The sequence below is a fragment of the Myxocyprinus asiaticus genome, chromosome 6 (genome assembly GCF_019703515.2).
Source record: "Myxocyprinus asiaticus isolate MX2 ecotype Aquarium Trade chromosome 6, UBuf_Myxa_2, whole genome shotgun sequence".
Taxonomy (NCBI): Eukaryota; Metazoa; Chordata; class Actinopteri; order Cypriniformes; family Catostomidae; genus Myxocyprinus; species Myxocyprinus asiaticus.
Genome location: NC_059349.1, coordinates 700,436 through 712,805, shown reverse-complemented (window position 1 = coordinate 712,805; position 12,370 = coordinate 700,436). Strand labels below are relative to the sequence as shown.

General features: G+C 37.8%; 1 protein-coding gene across 2 annotated transcripts; it reads right to left on the bottom strand.

Moving 5' to 3' along the window:
* Positions 1 to 554: 554 nt before the first annotated feature.
* Positions 555 to 10,896, bottom strand: LOC127442961 (gastrula zinc finger protein XlCGF7.1-like). Of its 2 annotated transcripts, XM_051701413.1 has the most exons (3): positions 10,544 to 10,896; positions 10,310 to 10,453; positions 556 to 4,801 (listed from the first exon to the last, which is right to left on the bottom strand). In XM_051701413.1, exons 2-3 carry the CDS (start codon positions 10,401 to 10,403, stop codon positions 3,954 to 3,956), a joined length of 942 nt encoding a protein of 313 aa, XP_051557373.1. In that variant the 5' UTR covers positions 10,404 to 10,453; positions 10,544 to 10,896; the 3' UTR covers positions 556 to 3,953. The 2 variants fall into 2 exon arrangements, with proteins under 2 accessions (XP_051557374.1, XP_051557373.1); XM_051701414.1 differs by having other exon boundaries at positions 555 to 4,801; positions 10,310 to 10,896.
* Positions 10,897 to 12,370: the final 1,474 nt, after the last annotated feature.

Genomic DNA, 12,370 nt, shown 5'->3' with positions numbered 1-12,370 from the left:
TTTTATCAAACATTTTGTGCTTCATAATTGTTTAACTGTTTAAATAATTGTAGGACAACATACCCTGCTAGGTAAACGTGGGTTTAATAATCTATTGTAGATTGCAATAAATCTAGACAAATCTGGTTTCATGCTTTAGCCTTGCTATTCATTTTATGATTTGAAAATGACTAAAACAGAAATGTATATATTTTATTTGACATTTAAAGAGAAACAGGCCTAATAAACTTGGCTCTTTATCTCTCTCTCTCTATATCCTATATTACCCTGCAACCTAATTTGCATTGGCCAGAGTGCATTTATAAGATTACTGCTAGCAAGCACATTCGTGGCAGTTTTAATATGATATTAAAAATTACTTACCTTGATGTTTTTTTCAAGTTTGAGGGCGAGTTCTTGAAAGCCGATACTGTCATCATGTATTTTGTTAGGCAGGCACAGAAGACATTTAAAAAATGGCTTTTGGCCTTCAAATGCATTGGGCAACACTATATCTGAATGGCAACCCTCGTTCTGCAGAAACCCTGTGGAGAATAAGACCTACTAGTCTATTTTAAATTTAAAACGCTATTAATTCATTTCAAAATAAAAATACTCTGATAAAGTACAGATACCTGAAAAATGTACTTAATACAATAACTAAGTAAACAGAGGCAGGGGCGCCTGCAGCTGTATGGCCGTTTGCACTGTGCATACCATGTGCGCTCCGACTGCCCTGAGAAATATTTCATCAATCATGAAATGTATCCCGTATTTCTGTTGGCTGTTTAAAAGAACTAGCAATGCCCAATTTTGGCAATGAGTAGGTTTTTTCAGTGAATTGGCCAAACAGGCTTGCAAAACGGTCTGAATCAATTCGTGATTCAGTACAATTCGTTCGGTCCGTTCTCTCACTGAATCATTTGGAGCGGTTTCCTCACACAGTAAAACATTATCGGGATATTTACGAATAAAGAGAACAAACAACGCTGCATACAGTGGAAATGTAACAACAATCAACTGAAACAAAAGGCTGTATTTTTGAGAGGTAACTTTGAGAAACTTGAGCTAGTGCTGTGTCGTGAACAAGGGGCTGTTCAAAATGAACGTTTTTGCATCCGCTCGCGCTGTTTTTCACTTGTTTTCCATGTAAACATTCGCTAGATGGATGTCTTTTGACAACTGCCTTACGTTTCACTATGTTTTTAGCATCTCTCACGGGAGCGCTGCATGTTTAGACGATGTGTCAAATTAAAAGAACTTCAACTGATAAAAATGGTCTGCTCTATTCGTTGTGGTGCGTTTTGCTTTTTTAGCGTGAAAACGCGTCTGTCTGAACAGTTACTGGAAGAAATGCTTTAGCCAATAGTTACATGAATGCTGCTCATACTCGAAAAAATAAAACAAATGTTTATCTCAAAGTCACCAGAATTGAATGCTTTGGTGTTGTTTTTTTGCACACAAAAAAATCTCCCTGGGGAGCATGCCCCCAGAACCCCTAGATACAAGGTTTATTAGGCAGATTTCTGTGATTAAATCCTGCAGGCGCCCCTGAACAGAGGGACACCATATCGTATAAGTTGCAAAAAACAAACAGCCACTAAGTTTGAAGTTCAGTGCAAATTTTAAATGGTTAACATTAGATGAGACAAAGCATTTTAATCAGCTGTTTACATCTTTGTCCATTAATATGATAACGGGAGACATCTACAATTGCAGCTTCCAGTATATGAACGTGTTTTTACTCTTTGTGATAAGTTTGGACGTTCGGTCACAGGAGGATACGGGAAACAACGAAGCAATTCATGTAAGACTTTATTTGCTCTTGCCTCCTGGGCTCTTCACTCAAACGAAAACACTCTCTGAACATAAACTCTCAAAAACAGACTCTAAATAACATACACTCTAAATACACTCTCGTGTTGCTCTCTCTCCTCTCTGGCGTGTCTTGGCTGCTTTTAGAGGTTTCTCCCCTCCATCACTGTAACAAGAAACAGCTGTTAGAAATTACGCCAACCAGTTTTATGAGCCCCTGCCTCCGCCCTTCTAAGATAAAGAACGTACTGAATTTCATTTTTACTGTTTGAAGGTCTCTCCTCCCAAGTTTCCTGTATGACGTCGAGCACACCGCACGGCCGGCGACCATACAGCAGCTTGAATGAGGAAAACCCTGTGGAGGCTTGTGGGACCTCTTGCACTACAAATAACAGGGGTTCGAGCCATTTATCCCAATTTCTAGCATCCTTGTGTACAAACTTACGAATCATATTTTTCAGGGTTTTATTAAATCATTCCACTAAGGGAAGACCACCAGCACAGCTGTGTTAACATCAAAAACACATTGCAATGTTGAAGATCAATATTGCCAGATGCATCCATGATGCACATTTCCCTGCTGTAGTTGATGCCAGCATGCACCCTCTTCATTAGTGGTGAACAGATAGAAACAATTAACTGCCTACCATCAGCGGTGGTGATCATTTTGGCACACTCATCCCTGCACTGGCTGTTGTATTCTGCAACCTGCCTCTCCTAAGCACCTGTCATGGCTTTACCACCTACACTGCCATACTCCTGTTGAAAAATCTGATGATATAATCTGTCAACCAGTGGAAAATGCAACACATCAGCATAAAACTACACTGATCTAACATTCAAATAAACCACTCAACTATCAGAAAATGAGTCATTACAATTTGAAAGTATGCAAACCACCATACCTGTAACAGAACTGCAGGTCAGGACACACAAACCGGTCTGCTGAAGCATAGAGATAATCATCCCCATGTGCCACCTGCAGGTCATATTTCAGGAGGTGGATATGGTACAACTTAAAATGTTAATGGATACAGTGGAGGGTACTGCCCAAGTGTCAACTGTTCTACCCATAAAGGTACCATTAGTTCTGACAACAATACTTTATTTTGTATGTCATCCAGGTTACATGTCCATTACTACCAACACTGAACATTAATTCCAAATACTCTTAATTAACAACAGCGTTATAAGGATCAACTTACTTTAAAAATATTTTGCCCTGTTGTTGGCCTAGTATTGTCAATTCTCAATGTCACTGGCATAGACTTTAACCATTCTTTTATTTCATCTGTTGTTTTCAATGCAATGCGGTATGTGGATAATGGCATCAAAGTCAGCATGGTAATTGGTATGTCACAGTGTGAAATACTTGCCCATGTGGTATGAATACCCACTTTGTAAGACATCCTTGAAAACACAATAAATATTAAGATATATCTTATGTCAAATCAATCAAAACCTTAAATTCCTATTTCAGGTAAGACATAATTGTAGATTTTATATTTCTTAGCTTAAAGAAAAGTGAGAGATATAGTGTCAACTTTTAATTAAAAATGTTGTTTTCCAACACTGACCTGACTATTTTTATTTTTTCAGAAGAATTAATTCCACACATGAAGTCTTCTTGTACTCTGTCTATTTAAAACTGAATTTCTTCACATTCTATCTCTACCTAATCAGCTGTCTTTCACTTCTTCGGCTTTTATCTTGCTTCTGAACAACTAGATTGAGCAATTCTGTAATTTGGCAACTAAAAATAGCCATTTGGCTATGTTTCCATTTAGGACCAGTGGCTCTGCAGTTATGTTTTTTTAGTCTGGAGCCCTGCCCAATTAATGCAACTGTGCAAAGCTTTAAAGTGATGCTAGAGTGCGCAAGTACATTCCATTTCACAAATGCATCTTGCTTTAATTACTCCATCTCATTTCCTTTCCTTGCATCCTCGCATCCTAAATGGAAGGAGCTAAGATGCAGCGAATGTAGCAAGGAAAGGAAACGAGAATTCCTTTTAGTTTCTTTAAATGTTCTTCCACCTGTTGCACACAATGACAGCTCAATTAGCTCTGCAGTTAATTTAGCAGTTCACCCAATTAATTGTAATTGTTCTTTTTAAATATTTTTATCCCATTTGCATGGCAAATAAAGATGAACTTTGCTCAGTGTGTCAACCCTGGACAATGTTTTTTTCTATGAGTCTGTAGAGTGCTTGATTGGCTGAAACTCTTCCCACATGAAGTGCATTTGTATGGCCTCTCTCCAGTGTGCACTCTCTCGTGTGCTTTCAGGTTTCCTGAAATAGCTAAACTCTTTTCACAATATGAACACTTGTAAGGTTTTTCTCCAGTGTGGATTCTTTGGTGCAGTTCCAAGTTGTAAGCTCTTAGAAAGGCCTTCCCACACTCAGAGCATACATGATCTCTCACACCGGTGTGTTTACTCTGGTGATATTTAAATCTGTGCAGCTGTGAAAAACTCTTTCCACAAAGTGAACACAAGTAAGTCTTCTCAATTGCATGAATCTTCCGGTGTGTTCTTAAGACTGATCTAGAAGAAAATGTTTTGCAGCACTGATCACAGCTATATAACTTTTCTCCAGAGTGCAAGGACAGATGAGTTTTGAGACTACATGCCTCTCTGAAACTCTTCCCACACTGATGGCATGTGAAAGGCTTCTCTCCAGTGTGAATTCTCATGTGCTTATGAAGACTTGCTTTACGTGTAAAACTCTTCCCACACTGATGGCAGGTGAAAGGCTTCTCGCCAGTGTGGACTCGAATGTGACGCTTAAGATCTTGTTTTTGTCCAAAACTCTTTCCACACTGAAGGCAGGTAAAATAATGCTTTACTCTTGTTCTTTTAGTTCTCTTTTGTGAGAAATAATTTTCAGTCTGTGAGTCACTAAAAGAGTTTTGTTCCATATTGAAACTATAAAGTGTCTGATCCGGATGGTGTTTCTCCTCCACTTCATTCAATTCTTGATTCTCCTCTTCCATGTCCATCAGGTCTAAAATGAAAACACAAAATGGTCTTTTATTTCGAAGGACAAATATTAAAATTAAGGAATTAAAATTGACGCCAGATTTTATAGCAGGAATCTATAAGTGTCAAGAATCTATTTTAAAGTGATGTTTGATGTGCTCAAGGTTAATGCCATCACATCTAGTAGATACTAAGCTGCAAGATTTAAGGAATTAAATGATCTGTGCATTTTGTTTAATTTTAAAAGACACTTTTCCTTGCTGTTTGATTAATCCTATTTGATTAATTTGTTATATCTCCTATGAATTGCTTGAAGCTTTTTTATTTTAATCTTTATCTACATACAATAGGGTCATTCTGTGCCAGCCCAACCAGAGGTCCCCGGACAAAAATATTGTCTTTGATCATTTTTTTACTGTTGAAAGATAAACATACTTTGGCAAGAAAAAGTATGTGAACCTTTTGGAGTCAGCTGGTTTTCTATATTAATTGGTCAAATGTGATCTTATCTTCATCAAAGTCACAAGTATAGACAAACACAATGTGCTTAAACTAACAACACACCTCCTTTGGCAGCAATAAACTCAACCAAGCGTTTCTTGTAGCTGCGGATTAGACCTACACAACGCTCAGAAGGAATTTTGCACCATTCTTCCTTGCAGAACTGTTTCGGCTCAGCCACTTCTTAGGATGTCTGGTGTGAACGGCTCTCTTGAGGTCATTCCACAGCATCTCTATTGGGTTAAGGTCTGGGCTCTGACTTGGCCACTCCTAAAGGTGGATTTTCTTTTTTTGAAGCCATTCTGTAGTGTATTTACTTCGATGTTTAGGGTCATTGTCGTGATGCATCACCCAGCTTCTACTGAGCTTCAGCTGGCACACAGCCATCCTGACATGATCCTTTAGGATATCTTGATAAACTTGGGAATTCATTTTTTCCCTCGATGATGGCAAGCGGTCCAGGCCCTGAAGTAGCAAAGCAGCCCCATATCATGATGCTCCCTAGCTGTACTTCATCGTTGGTATGATGTTTTCTTGTTGGTATGCGGTACCTATTTTATGCCATACATAGTGCTGCTTCCCAAACAATTCAACCTTAGTTTCATCAGTGCCCAAAACATTTTCCCAGTAGTGTTGTGGAGAGTCAAGGTGGTCTGAAGTCTTTGACAATTCAGGCGTGCAGCAATGTTTCTGTTGGAAAGCAGTGGCTTCCTTCGTGGTGTCCTGCCATGGACACCATGCCTGTTTAATGTTTTTCGTATAGTTGACTCCTGAACAAAGATGTTAACCAGTTCCAGTGATTCCTTCAAGTCTTTAGCTGTCACTCTAGGGTTATTTTTTACCTCACTGAGCATTCTGTGGTGTGCCCTTTGAGTCATCTTGGCTGAACAGCCACTTCTAGGGAGAGTAGCCACAGAACTAAATTGTCTCCATTTATAGACAATTTGCCAAACTGATGACATATGAAAATCTAAACTTTTCAAGATAACTTTGTAACCCTTTCCAGCTTTATGCAAAGCAACAATTCTTTTTTATCTCCCTTTTTTTTTTTTTTTTTTTTTTTTACACAGAGATAGATAGGTCTTTTACTCAAATCAGTTGAATTTAGCACCTCTTGTTGCATTATATGCCAATAGTGAGTCAAAAAAAATTACTGGAGTGCCAATAACTCCAGAAGTATTAAACATAACTTAATATCCTTTTAGATTATTATAATTTTTTTTTTAATCTTTATTTTTAAGGCCCTCTGTGGTTAAATCCCAGAGATATGTGGCTCCATCTGAAAATTTTTCAATTTTACCCATTTTCATTGGTCAGAAATGTGACATAGTATTAAGCTAGTTTTTGTTGTCCAAAATAGTTATTGCACTACCAGAAGAGCCACATCTACGGAAGTCCTGAACCGCAATGTGGAAAAAAAAAATAACGTTGAAAATAAATAAATAAATAAATAAACAGTGTCTCAGTTTCTTCCTAAGCCTAAGTCTCAATTTTTTTTCTCTCTTCAAAAGATCATTTATAAATTAAATCCTCGCGACTGAACAGGGATGTCATGTGCAGACTTTCATGGTGGAATTTAATTATAATAATATATTTTAATATAACAAGTTGTCTATGCTTTTGAAACACACTGTCTACTGCAGAAGTGAAGAGTTCCAGATGAAGAATGTCAAATAAATATCCAAATATTGTTGGTCTATCTAAACAAGATTCCACTCATCTTTAATTACCTCATGGATATTTTACAAATTGCACTTATTCTTACATTCACATTCGCAGTACAACCTCAATTAGGCACTTGCAACTTCTCTAATCTGTCACTGCAATTTCAAATCTTCACGCCTTGACTTTTGCAACTATTTTCGCAATATATCTGATGCATAACTAACTTGTGCACTTGCAAACTCAGTGCTGGTGAGAGAGAAAGGCGGGGCAGGCGGAGGGCGCAAAGGAGTCGTTTTATAGGTTGGTGCCTAGCCAATGAAATAGGACTTCTTTTGTACACAATGTCACGACCATAGACATATAAATGGTCACAACACCCGCGACCTTCAAAAGCACAGACATAAATAATTTCCCCATGTTTCCCGTTTTCCTCAATACATTCCTTCACTTCCACCATGTAACACTGAGCAAACAGCATAGATGGTTTAGAAAGACCAACAATTTCAAACAAAAAAATAACTCCAGTTGTTTCACGACAACGAATGCCATGTCAAACATATGTAACCTGATTTTGTCTTAAGGTTTGCAAACCCATAAATAAATAAATGTATTATTCAGCTATATAGCAACAGAGAAAGCATTAAAAGCAAAAGATTACATGTTTACTGATAGTGGCACCTGGTGGCCAAGGTTTGAAGAGAGAAAAAAAATTTTAGGAAGAGAGAAAAAAAAACATTAGGAAAAGAGAAAAAAATGTAAGACTTAGGCTCAGGAAGGAACTGAGATACTATTTTTTTCCCCACTGTTTTTTTTTCTTTCCACCTTGCGGTTCAGGGCTTCTGTACACATCAGTCGCTCATTCGTTATATTAGTGCATTTTTGGAAATTTCTCAAAAATCAAGATTGTAACATTTTTATGTAAATAAAAGATACATAGTTTAAAAATTATTTGCACTTCAGACCTTTGTTTAGTTGAACAAGAAAAACTAGCTTCATACTATGTGACCCACATTTGGTTTTCGACCATTGAAAATGGGTAACATTAAACAATTTTTAGATGAAGCCACATTGAGAGCCACATATCTCAGTGATTTTACAACACAGGGCCTTAAAATGATGATACAAAAATGAACATTTCTTCAGAACCAGAATCTAAAAGAAAAATTTAGATTTGTATTTTATTAAGTTGTCTTTAAACGTGCACTCATGAACTTTTTTGTTTGTGTCTTGTAGACTTACAGCAATATCTAGCGGCTTGGATGCAGCATCATTTAAAATCAAAAGTTTTCAGTTTCAGATGCCATTGTAGAAATGTAGTATTTCTGGAGTTTGGCACTCCAACATAACAAAAAAGTGTTTCTTCCCATTTTTGGACTTACACCATTGGCACCAGGGGTGTAAAGTAATTGAGAAGAAATACGTAAGTATTATACTTAAGTATTATTTTGGGGGATTTTTACTTTACTCGAGTGTAATTTAAACGTAATACTTGTGCTTTTACTTAATTACGTTTCCAAAGAAAAAATAGTACTTTTTATTCTGTGATGAGGAGGAGGGTGTGGCCGGGCACGGAATCAGCTGATCAGAGGGAGAGCCGGAGACGGCAGTTCAGGAGAGACGCATGCAGCCGCGCTGTATGTGTGTGCGTCTTTGTTTTACGTTGTTTTAAGTTGAATATCTGTCATTAAAGTTACGTTGACTGTTCAGCTGATTCCCACCTCTCCCACTCACCCTTTCCCTCTCCCTCCCCTCGTCTCTCCCCCAGGTTCCCAGGAGGTGGGGTGGACCACCGGTTGGCGGAACGGCTGGAAGGGGAGCGTCTGTGAGATGAAAAACAAAATTTCTGAAGCAACCACGTCATTTTGTGGTGCTTCTATGACACTTTCGCTCACGTGTCGACACGCGTGCTCTTCAGGACTCGTGCCCCAGTCATTTGTATCACAAGTGCAACACTATCAGTTGAGCATCCGTGCAATTTAAGTACACTCTAACAAGCTTGTAAATTAAGTTGATTATGCAAGGCAAACGAGTCATGTGCGGGGGCCTGGGTAGCTCAGCGTGTATTGATGCTGACTACCACCTCTGGAGTCACGAGTTAGAATCCAGGGTGTGCTGAGTGACTCCAGCCAGGTCTCCTAAGCAACCAAATTGACTCGGTTGCTAGGGAGGGTAGAGTCACATGGGGTAACCTCCTCGTGGTCGCGATTAGGGGTTCTCGCTCTCGATGGGGCACGTGGTAAGTTGTACGTGGATCGCGGAGAAAAGCATGAGCCTACACATGCGAAGATAAACGTGATAAAATGCGCAGATTGACTGTCTCAAAAGTGGAGACATCTGAGACTTGTCCTGCGCTACCTAAATTGAGGTGAGTAACCGCGTCACCAAGAGGACCTACTAAGTAGTGGGAATTGGGCATTCCAAATTGGGAGAAAAGGGGATAAAAGTTAAAAAAAGATTTATGCGCTTCAGAAAAAGTGATTATATGTCATAAGTTACATTGTGTGAGGAACAGATTGAAAAATAAGTGTTTATTAACTGATAATCTGCCTTTTACATGTGATTTGAGTGAAAGGGATAAACGTAATTGTTGTTGTAGTGCCTTTAGTGTTCATTCCACCTGGAAATTGCTGTGTTACATACAACAGGCCACATAAAAATCATTTTGGAAAGATTAAGTTATTGTAACATGATTCTTTGACCAGGTTACAAATGCCACTGGGGGAGATATGACAGTCGTCTGAGACAGTAAAAAGGCGACTTGACTTAATCGAATTTAACAACATCCTCTCTCACACAATCTCCTCTTGATTTCATTCTAGCAAGGAAAAAAGTATCTTTTTACTTTTTAAATACTTAAGTACAACTTAATGTAAATACTTTTTTTACTTTCACTCTAGTATGTTTTTGGCTAGATATTTGGACTTTTCATTGAGTAAAATTTTCACTCAGTATCCATACTTTCACTTAAGTATAATTTCTGAGTACTGTTTACATCCCTGATTGGCACATAATGGAACAAGTTTTGTTGAAGTCAACTGGTTTTAGTATAGACCTACCTATCTGTGTGTAAAAATAAAATCATGGCACCTTTCTAAGGTTATTGTTTTTACCTGTAGTTTTGCTACAAAATCTTAGGCAAAAAAAAAAAAAAAAAAAAAAAAAACACTTTGAACTACATCTTCAAATTACTGAATTACTCAGTAAATATTAATCGATGGCATTTATTATTTTCGCTTTTCATCATCATGTATGTTTATGTTTCACCAGTAAAAATATCTAAAACAAAATTTTGAGCTGGAAAAGTTTGGTTTCTGATAATTGGTTGATTTGACACGGAACAACCCAGTAATGAACAATGAACACAAACCTCTTTGTTCCTCAGTCTCTTCATCTTTCATGGCATTTGAACTGCATGGTTCTGGATAACTCATGTCCTCACTCTCTTCTTTAATAAACATCATTTTACAATGATTTATCACTCAGATCTCAGTTGTAACACCTGGAGTTATTCCTGTTCGTGTTGAAACAAGTCTTCGTTTAGGATGATGAGAATAATGCAGCATTTATAAACACGAATCTCAATTTACATACTTCTACTCACTTCTTATTTACAGCACTGTTTAATCTCTAATGTACGTGTATGCAGTTAGCCCGTATTATTCAATGTCGGATGCTGGATATTCCTACTTGATCCGGTTTTCAAACATGCGGCGGTCTATTGTCCGATACTCGAATAATGTAGAAACAAACAAAACTACAATGGCAGTAGTTTTTACAGGTTTATGAGTATAAATAGAGAAGATCGTTAACCGTTTTTCACGATTTACGAACGTGTGCTAAATATAATATAACACGGAAACTTTGGTGCGTTTATTTTACTCACTGATGGATTTTATTCGCATAAAAGTGAATGTTTATAGTAACTCTGCAAATCTCCCAGAGCGCCGCCATGTTTGCGTGACGTCATTTAACAGCATCTCGGAGGGGACAGTCTGAACTACTGTTGGAAAACGCTTAACGTGGCTCTAGTAAAACAACAGGTGTTTTCAAATTACAATAAGTCAGACCTCAGAGTTGTTCATAATAATAAGAGTTGAATTATCCCCTCACAGGGTATTCTACTATATTTACAAACCCTCACAGAAATCTAATATATTTCATATATAATTTATTATAATGGGAACTGTATTGGTTTTTATGGAAACTATAATGTTCCCTGTGGGTCTTTACTGGTAATAATGTGTTGGCTTCTATTGGTGGCATGTTATGTTTAGTGTATGGGTCAGCAACCTTTTGACATGAAGTGTCATTTTTAATTTTCCTTGTTCACTGTGCTGAACATGTATGTATATGTGTGAGTTTCAAAAGTTTGAGTCCACTCATGATAAAATACTTTGAATTATTCTCATACAGTTTATTTTTCATTACAAATTATATTATCAGCATAATGGTTTGAGTGAAAAGTCTGTGCAAAACATGATCCATGTTGATCCAGCATGATTTATCCAACATTTCAAAGAGCATCAAGGAAGCAAGAAAAACAGAAATTACTGAACATTATTTTGGCCTTATAGTGTATTAATGATATGATTCATTTAGAATTATTATTCTAAATTTTCCATTATAGTAATAGATAATTAAAAGTGTTATTTTATGGAGTCATGTGATGCCTGCGATGAGCGGACATGTGGAATCTGCGCACTTTGCTAATTCTATTACTATTTGTGTCATAAACCGGTGAAATTCAATACACCTTGATTCTTAACTGTTCTAGGAAGACAATATGTAAAAAAATAACAATCCTCGGGCTCTGGAGATATTAAAAGACACTTACATGCTCGGGCTCATTCCCCGGAATATCCGACCGAAAGCCCCAGACTCAATTCGTATGGTGAACTGAAAGAAATCCGGTGTGAATTGATGAATGTGTCGGCAATGCTGACAAAAGTCTTTGCAGATTTGGAGGATCTTGCTGTAACATGTCGATCGATTACTTCCATGGAGACGAAATTCACTGAGTTGGTTACAAGATTGTCGGACGTTGAATGACGGATCAATTATCTGGAGTCATCTGAGAGGGAATTAGCTGCTAATCCACTAGCGACCAAGGTGGATTTGGAACGCGTTTGGGAAAAACTGGAGGATTTGGAGAATCGTAATCGATGAAACGTCTGAATTGTTGGAATTCTTGAGATGAGGAATGGTGAAATTCCTAGATGAGCTCTTCCCGAGTCTGCTCAACATAACAGGCCATAAGATGTAAATTGAGCGAGCTCACAGGGTCCCGGCTCGCAGATCCACGGAGGGAGACAGGCCCCGATCAATTCTGGCAAAATTTCTGAGATCATCCAATAAAGATCTCGTGTTGCGCGAGGCGAGGAGTAAAGGAAGGTTTTCTTGGAAGAACCACAACATTTTCTTGTTCCCA